At 37.2% G+C, this 13826-nt stretch overlaps 1 protein-coding gene across 4 annotated transcripts; it reads right to left on the minus strand.

Moving 5' to 3' along the window:
• LOC105176856 (GDSL esterase/lipase At4g10955-like) lies at positions 711-11910 on the minus strand. 4 transcript variants are annotated; one of them, XR_849005.2, is made up of 3 exons: positions 11574-11910; positions 1073-2113; positions 711-981 (listed from the first exon to the last, which is right to left on the minus strand). XR_849005.2 is itself a non-coding variant. In XM_020698744.1 (3 exons), the coding sequence occupies exon 3, from the start codon at positions 2083-2085 to the stop codon at positions 1171-1173; it is 915 nt and encodes a 304-aa protein (XP_020554403.1). In that variant the 5' UTR covers positions 2086-2113; positions 10991-11084; positions 11574-11712; the 3' UTR covers positions 968-1170. The 4 variants fall into 4 exon arrangements, 3 of the variants coding, with proteins under 3 accessions (XP_020554403.1, XP_011098095.1, XP_011098093.1); XM_020698744.1 differs by adding an exon at positions 10991-11084 and having other exon boundaries at positions 968-2113; positions 11574-11712; XM_011099793.2 differs by adding an exon at positions 10991-11087 and having other exon boundaries at positions 968-2113; positions 11574-11712.

The following is a 13826-nucleotide window of genomic DNA, read 5'->3' on the forward strand; positions in this document are numbered from 1 at the left end:
TCATTGAGGCCCATGAGAAATTGAATCAATTGGTAGGAAGCGTTTCTTTCTGACATTCTTTTGCTCGCTCCACAAGTGCACACAGGTAGGGGGTCTAAAGATCCCAATTCATCCCATAGCCTCTTGAGTTTTGTAAAATATGCAGCAACAGTGGAATTTTTCTGTGAGATGGATGCAATTTCCCTTTGGATTTGGTACAGGAGTGGACCATTGCTTTCACCAAACCGCATCTCGAGTTCAACCCACAAGTCCCTTGCTGATTCTGCAATCTCTTTTGATATTGAATTCAATATCCAAGAGACTACCATGTAATCATTTTTCTGCCATTGCTCAATGGCTTCTTTATCTTCCATTGGTTTTGTTTGTGTGCCATCAATGTAACCCAATTTTCTTCTTGCTCCAAGGGCTATCTTGATAGATCTTGCCCAAGACAAGTAATTGTTCCCGTTCAATGGTGCAGATACCAAAGAAATGCTACGATTATCATTTTCTTGAATGCCTACATCAGTGGAAATTCTCTCTTCCTTTTCTTCTTTGTCTGTCATTTCTTGTGTTGATTCTTGATTCAAGAAATGAAGATGTGGTGTGTGGAGTAAGGTACAAACAGAATGCAGAAGCGGCAGAGTGTTTTGTTACGCCTGCTCTGGTGCCATGTTGAGAAAGGAATCAAGAAGTAAAATCAAAATGGAAAACTGATCTTGCAGCTGGTTTTACAGAAGAGAAGTTCTGTATATGTATATTCAAGGAAGGAAAAATGCCTCTTATATACAAGAAGACCCAACTAACAATAACAACCACTTAGTTGTCAATATACTTAACGGATAGATGAAAGTGCTACTGTAAAACACGACTTAGCTAACTGAAGGAAAAGAAAAAAATAAAACAGAGTCTGAAGTATTCTGCCTTTTATTCCTCTGCTTGTGGCTGCTGTTCTTGTGGGGAGTATGGATGGGTTTCATCACAGCTCCACTGTTTTGCTTCCTTATTCATACACAAATATTACAGTTTTAGACATTAAAAGTACATCTTAACAAGGGAAAAATAAGATTAATCCTGGGAGAATGAATCTTACCAACACCAAAAACATGGTTTTGTTATTTGGTTTACTGTCCCTTGCAACTTCAAGAAACTGAAAAGAAAACAACAATAGCTCCAGATTTGTGGTCATCATCAACCCTTGCTCGGTGATTGTTCTGTGGGCGGGAGGGTATACAAGGACTTGAGCTGCTTGCTGATCAGCTTACTATTGTTGAGCGCCATTTGCAATTCCAAGTCGTCAGACCACCATTGCTGTAAACCGTGTGCCTCAAGAAACTTCTGCTTCCCCTTCGACAACACATAGAGCTTGTCAGTAGCGCATGGTGTATTGGTTGATTTTGCGTTCGCTTTCTCAACTTTGAGCTCTTCTGCTTGGTTTGCATCTGTATAATAGCAACAAATATAGTCGCTATTGTTTATGTATAGATGAGGTACCCACTGTTTCAATCCCGGAGTCGTCTCAGCAGTTGAAGGAAGCCTGCTCCTAAACCTCTTCCATATATCGCCGACTTTCTCCCCCATGTTTTTAAGACCGGAAGATAGTGAAACTGATGGTGGATTGAATAAATGTGCTTCCACGTATGTTCCATCTTCGGCTAATGCTCTCCCGACTTGGTGAGCAAAGCTGGCTCCCAATGAATGGCCGGCAATGCAAATTTTGCTGCTTCCATACTTGTCAGAAATTGATCTCAGTGCCTTCAGACCTGAGCTAAATCTGACTGATCCCTTCAAGCTTTCCCAGGCTAGGAACCGGAGATCATCCTCAATATCCCGTCTTATTGTTGGAGTTTTAAGCAATGTCCCCCTGAAAGCCAAAACAGCCTTTGGTGCACCACTAGGTCTGACGGGCACAAAGTCTATCAAAGCTGCAGCACGGTCCCATTCGAATATCGCCCCAAATATTGATCCATCTCTTTCGTCTATCAGGGTCTCCACCAATTTGTACTTAAAGGGTATCCACCACTGAGGAGCAAGAGCAGTTTGGTTGGTTCTGTTTTCTTGTCTGTCAAGTTCAAGCAAGTAAACTGCTTGTACGAAGCAGGCCATTACGATTCTTTTGTAATTCCCATCCTTCCTGTTTATTATGCCATGCATCACATGAATAGACACTAGTTATGAGAATACTAGAAATTGAACGAATCAGAGATTTTCAGCTATTTAAACCCATTTCAGAAGAATTTTCTTAGAGCAATGAAAAGGAAGAAAACGAAATATACACAGACATATATGAAAGCATCTCAAACATATAAGACTGTAATGGACACAGTCTTATATGTATTTAAATTTGGTAAGAATCGAGTGCTCGAATTTTAAGATATCGTAATTATTCTCAAGAGGATGCAAGAGCTGTCAATACCACTCCAATGTACCTCATACACGTCCAGTAAATCAATTAAGTATTCCAATCACATATCCTTTTGATAAGTGGGGGATTCATATCTTAGGACCCTTTCCCCCAGCCATTGGACAACGAAAGTTTATCATTGTAGCAGCGGAGCACTTCACTAAATGTGTTGAAGCGGAGGCTATTGCAAAGATTAATGAAAATGAGGTGATGAAGTTTCTTTTGAAGAACATAATGTGCAGACTTGGAATACAAAGAGTGCTAATATCTGATAATGGCATCAGCTTCAAGAAAAGAATATGCAAGACTAGTTTCGTGAGATAAAAATACAACAAAACTTCACCTCAATATCCAACATGCAGGCGAACGATCAAGTGGGGGTTGTGAATAAAACTATACTGCAACACTTGAAAACTCGCCCAGAAGGTCTCAAAAGAAATTGGCAGAGGAATATGCACCAACGCAAGAAATGCCATGGGAGAAACACCTTTCTGTTTGATATGTGGTTTAGAAGCAATGATTCTAGCAGAAATTGAAATGGAATCAATAATAGTGCAAATGTATGACCAGGCAAAAAACACAGAGTAGCAAGAGACAGATTTGATATTGCTGCCAGAAAAAAGGGAACTAGCTTATACAAAGATTCTCAAATACAAGAAGCAAACTAAAAAGATTTATAACAAAAGGGTGAAGCCAAGAGTCTTCCAAGTCGGAGACTTAGTATTGGAAAGATGTCAAGCCTCCAAACATGTTGGGAAACTGTACCTGAACTGGGAAGGACCTTTTAAGATTGTGAAGATAGCCAAAAATAGACCATACCGCCTAAGTGTATGCTTAGAAACTTTTGCTAAATAAAGAGATGTGATCGAGCTACCTTTCTTCCAATGTCGAACTATCCTACAGACCTCTAATTCTTTAAGTCTGAAAAGAAACCTCCAATTCATTAAAGTATAAAAAAGACAAAGTCTGAAAAAGACTTTAATTTCTTTAAGTTTGAAAAAGACAAAGGTTTGAAAAAGGCCTGCAATTGTTTAAGTCTGAAAAAGACCCTCATTTTCTTCAAGTCTGTAAAATATAATTTCTGAAAAAGGCAATATCTGAAAAATGAAAAGGTTTGAAAAAGACCTCTAACCTTTTAAAATTATCATCATACAACCCCATTTTGCAACAATCAGAGCGAAATGAAGAAAATTCAAAACATTGAAGGTATATCAGAAAAGCTTCAATGCCAATTGTGGATTTTGCATCACACATATATAAACATAACATGATCCCATGATAAATGTCTTAACAAAAACATATAGCATAGCTAGTATTCAGGAAATATTCTCAACATTTGACAAAGTTACAAGTTACTATTCCAAAGCATTCAAGGGAACACTTGCCCATTTCAAATGTAATTACATGTCAGAAGAGGCAGGATATTCTTTAACATTGGCATTTTACTCACATAAGGCAGACAATCTAAACCAAGATCAGACTTCACTTCATAACTCACCTCCAAATCATGAACTGCTACTTCAGTAGGGGAGGATTTCTGGGTATCAACAGTCAGGACATCACTTGGGTAGGATACAGATGGGATGCATTCTGGATTAATAGTCTTTTCGGGAGTGAGAGAAGGTTGCTTCTGGGTAGATTCAACAAGAAGGCAGATCTTGGCCTCTTCTTCCATAATATCAAGTGGAAAACGAGGCAATCAGGCATAGAATTCAACGTCCAAGGGATTTCCACTTCAAAAGGCCTTACCTTCCGGGTACAACTCACATTTCTCATCCTTAGAAGGGCCTCGAAGACTTACATCAAAATCATCATTATAGACACCCAAGAATCGGGTTTGGTGTATAAGTTTGTCCCACATGTTGAGCAGTTCTTCGAACATTTTGGAATCCACAATGGAATTAAATACTGGAGACTTCATGAAGGCACGAGCACTTTGAATCTTGGTATTAGCAACCACCTCTTTATATTCGTCACTTCTATAGAATAACTCCTTATCCTGGTCAATACCTTGCAAGCGATACACTTCACAATCTCTCTGTCGCGAATTGAGGAGTATATTGTACTGAAGCTGAAGATCAATCACCTTTGTTTGTGCTTCATCTTTCACCTCCATCAGAAACTTCAGCTAGCTCTTATATTCTTATTTATCAGGGGTTACAGACCTCCTATAACTCTGTTCTTTATCACTAACCGACTCATATTTCTCCTACAACTCTTGAACTCGAGCTAGTGCAGATTTTGTCGTCTTTTTTGATTGAGCGGTTTGCTTGTTGAAATTGGCAACTTGGAGAGACAAGCTGTCAAGAATTTGATTCACCTAAATGCAACATTCTAGAAGTCATAAAAAGGCAAAATTGAGATGAATAAAATACAGAAGTCAGGAAAGATCTTTACACTAGTAAGGTGCTTGGCACCATGAGATTCCATTTGAGGGACCAAACTTATAGCGAGTTTCATTTGGTCTAGAGGCAGAAGGCCAAGCGGTAGAGGTCAGAGGAAACACCACCAGCCACTGAACTTAGAACTGAAGAAATCTCCCGCACTTTCCAATTAGAGCGAAAGATGGCCCCAGGATTCTCAGGATCAAAGGAAGAATCCTTTGTGGCCCACCAGGTCGTCCTCATTTATTCTAGTTGACGCTCTTGGGCTTCCAATTATTTTTTTATCGACAAGTACATTTTAACAGAGACCGACATAAAATTATCCTCTTCCTTAGCAATAGTCAAGGATCCAGATGAGGAGCCGCTTTAGGGGGAGAGCGAATGAGGAAAAAATGTTTTTTCCAATCAGTATGAGAAATCTTATTTTGGGTTATCAGCATGAACCCTCTATTATTAGTGAGATAGAAGAGACCTTTCTCACCAATACTAAGATTAAATTGATGAAGGGCGCAGAAATTATTATAAGAAGGATCAACAAAGATGTTTAGCAGGGAGTTCCCGCAAATAAGAGAAGTTTTAGAAGACGAAAGGGTTACTTTGCGACTAAGAATTGATATTTAAGCCGCGAAAATGGGCGCGATAACTCAAAAAGTTGCTTCACTTCCTATTGGGTGCACCCCTGCAAAAAATGGAATAAGCCAGTGATACCTGTTAGAATATGATAGGGCGACACGGTCCAGACATCCTGCAAAAAGTGACTTATTCAAAATTTGAAAAACTACCACTATCATCTATAGAGATGTACATTGAAGGAACGGAACTGGAAGAGTGGAGATTGAAGGTGTCACATCTCCGATTATTCAACCATACTACAAATAAACTTGGTAAGTGGAGGGGACTTCTGATGTGGGGATATTTTTACACCCTACTGGACACCTTCACAATACTTCATAGACCTTGTAAAATCTCAAGGTTGACAGACCTTGAGCACCCAGAAAATAAATGACACCTGAAGGTCTCCTGAGACCTTTGTACACTGAAAAAAGAATGTCAGAATAGTACAAGTAGTGAGCAGGCACTTTTTAGAGTGCACAGTCTTGGTCCCCTGGACCACTTCTTGTCATTATCCCATGGAAATGTATGGCTCATTACACCTCGTTGGATTAAAAAACGATCTAAGGGTGTACATGAAATCGTACAGTCCACCGATACATATAACTATGGCTCTACACCACCAAATAGAAGTTCGGTCACTTTAACGCTCACATACTCTCTGTACATAATTTTGAATACCGACTGACTTGAGCGTCGGATAGCCATCTCCGGTATCACTTTCGGCTTGGCCCTAACGCGCTGTTCTCTTGCAGGACAGCTCTATTCTCTAGAGATCATTTGCATATCTACTCCAAAGACCTTCATTGCCCCCTGACAAGCTTGCCAATACCTTAGGAAATTCCTTGATACAACAGGTTGTTGAAAGCTATGTCCAGCACAAATAGATCAATGCAGCTATTGATAAACAGAGTAGAAGAAAGAAGGAAGGAGATAGAAGCTTCAGTCTCGCATTTTTAGCCTTTCAATCTCGCATTTAGTTTTAGGAATACGTTTCTTTAAGTTGTAATGTTTTCTATTTTAGTCATGTTCCTTTTCTTGTTTATGCTTTCTCGTTATAGCGTTTCTATTAGTAAGAAACGCGAGTTAGTTAATAGCCATTGTGTTCACTATCTATAAAAGAAGAAGAGGTCTTCTTCTCAATTGTAACTTTGAAAACCAATTCTGCAATGTTCACTATCTATAAAAGAAGAAGAGGTCTTCTTCTCAATTGTAACTTTGAAAACCAATTCTGCAATACACCGAAGCTCTGCTGTTCTTCTTACTTCACTTCTCATCTCTCAAACTCACAAAACTACGTATTAAACACAAAATGGTTCCGCTGTGCGCACTTTCACATGGTATCAGAGCCATCATTTGATGGTCTCTGATATCTTTTGTCAAAGGAGTTCATCTGCTACCAGTTCTTGATAATCAAGAATTGCATCTACTTCAAGAATGACTGAAGATTCAGATGTCTTGAAGCTGCAACCAGGAGATAATCCAGGAATTAGCCTAGTGACTACACTATTTGATGGAACGAATTTTCTTTCATGGAGCCGCTCCATAAAATTGGCACTCACAGCAAAGATGAAACTCTCCTTTCATCAATGGAGAAAACCAAAAACCAGAAAAGAATGCAAAAGAATTTGAGCAGTGGATAAGAACGGATTCCATGGTGGTCTCATGGATACTGAATTCCATTAAGAGAGAAATAGCAGACTGTTTCATGTACACGAACACATCAAGAGCATTGTGGAAAGAACTGGAAAACAGATATGACCAAAGTAATGGGCCAATGGAGTATCAACTCAAGAAGGAATTAGGTGGTGTCATTCAAGGGACGATGTCCTTGTCTGCATACTTCTCCAAGATTATGAAATTATGGGATGAACTTTCTTGTATCACACCAACACCTAGCTGTACCTGTGGTAACTGCACCTGTGGATCATCAAAAGAATCTGCAAGAATTAAAGAAAACGACCAACTCATTCAATTCCTCATGGGATTGAATGAGGCATATGACGATGTAAGGAGTCAAATTCTGGTGATGGAACCAAGACCAGACATCAACAAAGCTTACTCAATGGTGCTCAATGTAGAAAAGCAGAGGGAGGTGAATTTTGGACAATCACAGACGACTCCAAATATGGCGATGCAAGTCTTTAGGAAACAAGACAACTCAAGAAACTTCCAGAAAAGAAAGAATATGGTGGACAAGAAATCCTTGGTCTGCAAACATTGTGGGAAAACTGGACATCAAAGAGAAGGATGCTTGAAATCATTGGATATCGAGACTGGTACAAACCTTTCCAAGAGCAAAAGAAGAACAACCAAGTAATTCCCAACAAATCTGCAGTAGCCATGAACACTGAAAATGAAATAACCAACAACAATGTTGATGAAAGAACCATGTCCAATCTAATAAGGTCAGAGTTCCAAAAACTTTTTGAGGAATTGAAATCACAAGGATCTGGAAGTATACATGCAGACAGGTATGAATTTTCAGGTAAAAGTCTTGAACATAATCTCTTAAATATCAGAAAATCTGATGTTTGGATTGTCGATAGTGGTGCAACAACACATATGTGTAATAATCAGCCCTATTTAATCTTGCTAAACCACATATTCAGAACACTTACATACATCTAGAAGACGGTAGCAAACACTTGATCAAGCACTCTGGAAATGTGAGACTCACTGAAAAACTGCTGCTAGAAAACACACTGCATGTGCCTGATCTGAAATTTAATCTCCTATCTGTCAGTAAACTGTGCAATTATACATCTATGAGGTTCAATTTTTCTAAATGTCACTGTATTATGAAAGACCACAGGACTAGAGAGGTCATTGGGATAGCATGCTTAGCAGAAAATCTCTATATCATCAAGACTAAGTCCTTTGACAAAAGATTCATAGAAGATGTGCTTGCAGATTTCAGATATACTGGTTTTATAGTTGCTAAGATAGAACCAGATACATGGCATAAGAGATTAGGCCACTTATCTCATGATGTGTTGATTAACATAGGTTTAACTGATAAAAATACAAACAAAAACTCTACCTGTGAAGTTTGTCCTTAGGCTAAACAGCATAGATTACCTTTTACTATCAGCAATTCATATTCCACTTCTTGTTTTGATCTTGTTCATGCTGATTTATGGGGACCTAACAATGAATATTCCCTTTCCAACTGTATGTACATGTTAACCATAGTTGATGATCATAGTAGATGCACATGGACCTTCTTGATGCAATAGAAATCACAGACTTTTAACTTGATAAAGGAATTTCATAAAATGGTATGGACTCAATTTGACAAGAAAATTAAAAAGATAAGGACTAATAATGGTTTAGAATTTTTAAATGAACAATGCCAAAAAAAATTTAAAGAAGTAGGAATAATTCATCAAACCACATGTACATATACACCACAACAAAATGGCATTGTTGAAAGGAAACATAAGCACCTATTAGAAGTTGCTAGATCCCTTTTGTTCCAGGCTAATCTACCTAGAATGTTCTAGTCTGAAGCTATATTAACCTCCACTTATATCATAAACAGGATTCCCACACCAGTCCTAAAATGGAAAACACCTTATGAGATTTTAATGAAAAAGCTTGTTGCTTACTCCCCTTTTAGAACTTTTGGTTGTTTATGTTTTGCTACTAACACTTTACCTCATAAATCTAAATTTGATAGTAGAGCTATTAAGTGCATTTTCTTAGGTTATGCCAATAATCAGAAGGGCTACAGAGTTTATGATGTTAATAAGAAAGTCATCTTCACTTCAAGAGATGTTGTTTATAAAGAAAACATTTTTCCTTTTGCTGATGAATGCACTGATCCCATTAATTCTGATGTTCAGACTTATAACCAACCAGTCACTAGTATAATAGAGGATCAAGATGAGCAAGACACTCATATGCAACCCATTCCTGAAATTATAGAAGAACATACTCCTGTTAATAATCAACAAGAACATATACCTGATGACATGTATCTGAGAAGGTCAAGAAGACATATTGTCAAACCTGCTAAATTACAGGATTATGTTTGTGCTTGCAATAAAGAAGACAATGATATTCTCACTGTTAAACTTCAGAACAACATGGATATGTGCATGAATGCTGTTATAAATATGCCTAATGAACCTAAGAACTACAGTGAGGCTATGAAGGATAAAGAATGGGTAGAGGCCATTAATTTAGAGATAAAACCCCTAGAGGATAATGATACTTGGGATATCACTGAACTCCCTGCTGGCAAAAAGGCTATAGGTAGTAAATGGGTATATAAATTAAAGTTAAAACCTGATGGTAGTATGGATAGATATAAAGCTAGACTTATAGCAAAAGGTTATAACCAAATCGAAGGTATTGATTACAATGATAGTTTTTCTCCTATTGCAAAGGCTGTAACCATTAGAACTTTTCTTGTTGTTGTTTGTAAACAAAACTGGTTTCTACATCAATTAGATATTAATAATGCTTTCTTGCATGGGTTTATTGACGAGGATATTTACATGAAACCTCCTGAAGGATATATTGTCCCTACTGGACATATCTGTAAGCTAAAAAGATCCCTATATGGCCTTAAGCAAGCCTCTAGGCAATGGAACTTAGAGTTCACAAAACAGTTGGAAAAGATAGGCTTTACTCAATCTAAGGCTGATCATTGCTTATTCACTATCCTTACTGATGCTGGTTTCTTTTGTTTACTTGTTTATGTTGATGATGTATTGATTGCAGGCCCTTGTGAACATACCATAGCTGGTTTTAAAACTAAGTTACATAATCTTTTCACAATTAAGAATCTGGGAAAGGCTAGATTTTTTCTTGGTTTAGAAATTGGCAGGTCCAATGAAGGAATGATCATCACTCAAGATAAGTATGTGAGGGACATTATAGCTGATGCAGGCCTCACACAATGCAAGGCCACTAATACCCCCTTACTAGCCGGTCTACAGCTCAAGGCTGCCTCAGGACAACAACTAAGCAACTCTGAACCTTACAGAAGGCTATTAGGTAGACTTCTTTATCTTGGCTTCACAAGGCCAGATATCTGTCATGCCACACAGCAATTGAGACAGTTTATGCAATTCCCTTGCCAAGATCATTGGGAAGCTGCATAGTGAGATATCTAAAAGGGACATCCTACAGAGGCCTACACTTCAACTCTGATAATAATTTCACTTTAGAAGCATATTGTGATGCAGACTGGGCCACTTGCAAAGAAACAAGGAAATCTCTCACAGGTTATTGCATATTTCTAGAGGGAAGCTTGATATCTTGGAAAACCAAGAAGCAAACTACGGTTTCACGGTCTACAGCAGAGGCAGAATACAAAAGCATGAGTTCTACCACCTGTGAACTCATATGGATTCACAGCTTGCTCAAAGATTTAAAGATTAATGTGCAGACACCTATTCCCTTTTATTGTGATAACCAGGCAGCAATATATATCACTGCTAACCCAGTCTTCCATGAAAGAACTAAACACATTGAAATTGATTGTCATCTTATACGGGATAAGTATAAAGAAGGTTTCATGGCACCAAAACATATTGCTTCAAAGGATCAACCTGCAGATCTCTTTACTAAAATTTTGACAGGACCAAGATTTATGTACCTGATGTCCAAGTTGAACCTTGTCAATATCTTGACGAGTTCGACTTGAGGAGGGAGTGTTGAAAGCTATGTCCAGCACAAATGGATCAATGCAGCTGCTGATAAACAGAGCAGAAGAAAGAAGGAAGGAGATAGAAGCTTTAGTCTCGCATTTTTAGCCTTTCAATCTCGCATTTAGTTTTAGGAATACATTTCTTTAAGTTGTAATGTTTTCTCTTTTAGTCGTGTTCCTTTTCTTGTTTATCCTTTCTCGTTATAGCGTTTCTATTAGTAAGAAACGCGAGTTAGTTAATAGCCGTTGTGTTCACTATCTATAAAAGAAGAAGAGGTCTTCTTCTCAATTGTAACTTTGAAAACCAATTCTGCAATACACTGAAGCTCTGGTGTTCTTCTTACTTCACTTCTCATCTCTCAATCTCACAAAACCACGTATTAAACACAAAATGGTTCCGCTGTGTGCACTTTCACACAGGTTGTTATATATTTTATGGAACAACATCAAGAAACCAGTTTTCATCAACAAAACGCAGAGACAAACGCACACACACATCATGAGAGTGAAAAATGAGGAATTGGGCACTGACCAACTAGAGCTGATGAGGTCCCTCCAGTTGATGGAAGGAACATTTTGAGGCCCAGAGACATGAAAGGCAGAAGGATGTTGAGTCTGAGTTTCAGGCCCTTGCTCCGTTTTCACATTTGGATTTTGACAATTCTTGTTTCCTCCCACCACCTGCAGAACTTCGTTCTTCATCTCCTCAGTACCTCTCTTCCCCTTTCCCCTGTTTACTCCAACAAATCAAACTCCAAGATTTTTAGATTTCTCCAATACTCTTCGGTTACACTGTATCAGAGAGAAGCCCAAAGAAAAAATGAAGAGAAAAAGAGTGAGAGATCGAAGAAAAGTGCGAGGTGTTATCTTTTTTAGCCATCATTTTGGCATCGGATACTAAAAGAATAAATGCGGGGATTTCAAGTTGTTGGATTCAGTGTAATATAGTTCTAAATCTAATGCCTAACACGCCAGCCCATGTGTTTAGTTTTGAAATTTGGAGGGGAGGGTGTTCAATTTGATTAAATTGATCCAACGAATCGAATAAAAAATTCTATTGGAATCGAAAATTGAACGGAAAAATTCAGTTCAATTTTTTAGTTTTTTTAAAAAATGATTTTCGATTCGATTTTTTCCTTCAACGTTCGGTGGCCGAATCGAATTGAAAATCGATTGTTTTTAAATATATATATATATATATATTATTTTGTTAATTATTAATACTGTGTTCTTTTCTTTTAATTTGAAATTTTGAATTCTATTCGTAAATATTCTTTTCATTATACATTTTATTTTTTGGATTATGATATTTTGGTACATATGTTTTTGTTTAAAATTGAAAAAATACTAAAATCGAACAGTGTTCAGTTTAAATCAAACCGGATCGATAATGTTCGGTTCCATTAACCAAAAATTTAGTTCAATTCAATTCGATTGACCGAACTGAACACCCCTGATTGTTAATAGTTGGTTGCATTTTAACTTCAAATGGAAGATGGTTTTGCTTCCGCAACATCAAGTGTCATCATTGATTGTGCATTCTTGGGTTGGGCTTACTCTGGATTTAGCTGACGCGGTGTATTGGGCACAACAAATAATTTACATATTTGTCCCACACGTTGGTATCATATCCACTCATATATTATATGCAATTTCATTTTTAAATTATGAGAACTTATAGTTATTTTTTTCTAAATTTAACATAATTAAAATATTGTTCATTAAAAAAACATAACAAAAATTTGAGCTAGTGCAGGTAAAATAAATAATTTCTAGAACATATCAATGTATAAAAATATTTTATAAAATTCAAAAAATATATAAAATTATAATTCATCATCTAAAAGGGAAATTTGATCAGTTCGCCACAAAAATTAAATGAAAATCTAGCAGAGTCTAATGTGGGCTCGTTATTACACAAAGGTTAAAATCAAGGGAAATTTATAATTTTTCAAATAATAAAGACATATTTACTAAATCATATTGGATGTGAGTGTAATTTACCATTTAAGTTATAATTTAAATAATTATTGGGTCTTTTTAATTATTAACAAATTTCTGTGTTCTGCTATTGTTCGTGCCGTCTTCAGGCGACGCCAAGTAGGGGAGTTGTTTGGGTATGCTCGTGAGGAAACCAAGCAAGAGCCCTTACAATATTTTTCTATCAGAAACTGAGACCATAGAGATGATTAGGTCCTAAAACGCCACCCATAAGTTTAAGGAGAATGCAATCACAATATCAGTTAAAACTCTTATGCCTAGGCCTCCCTCTTCAATCCATTGATGCCAAGAAGACCAATGCAATCTCTTGACTGTGCCAGCCGTCTCTTCTAACATTTTTCAGGTATAGATCTCTAGTCACTGAGAGTTAAGTCCAAACTTTGCATTCCTGTCAAATCGGGCCAGTATACAGTTCTTTGTGCATCTATCGATAAAACTATAAATCACCTTTTAGGATCATTAAAATATGAATTAAAAATAAGAATAGCGTGTAAACTAATTATAATAGTTCAATTAGGTGGTGTTTGAAAGATATGCATAATCTTGTGGATGAAATGATGAATTTGATAGTGGTGGTAATGAGATACGTTTTTACATATACTCCGTAGGGATTGAATTATGTGCATAATTATATATATAAATAAGGTTTATTTTAAGTGTGATATTTAGGGGAGATATAATCATTGTGCCGTTAGAGGGTGCTACAGTCGGACTGAAATAATTTGGGAATAATAAATAAGGGAAATTAATCACATTTGGATATCATTCCTATAATTGGTATACA

This window comes from Sesamum indicum, linkage group LG14 (genome assembly GCF_000512975.1).
Source record: "Sesamum indicum cultivar Zhongzhi No. 13 linkage group LG14, S_indicum_v1.0, whole genome shotgun sequence".
Classification (NCBI taxonomy): Eukaryota; Viridiplantae; Streptophyta; class Magnoliopsida; order Lamiales; family Pedaliaceae; genus Sesamum; species Sesamum indicum.

Bases quoted from the DNA above. Each gene is read 5' to 3' on its own strand.
- LOC105176856 (XM_011099791.2), bottom strand. From the start codon at position 11,743: ATGAAGAACGAAGTTCTGCAGGTGGTGGGAGGAAACAAGAATTGTCAA. The intron at 2,114-11,573 runs GTCAGTGCCCAA...CATAATAAACAG, and splicing joins GACCTCATCAGCTCTAGTTG to GAAGGATGGGAATTACAAAA.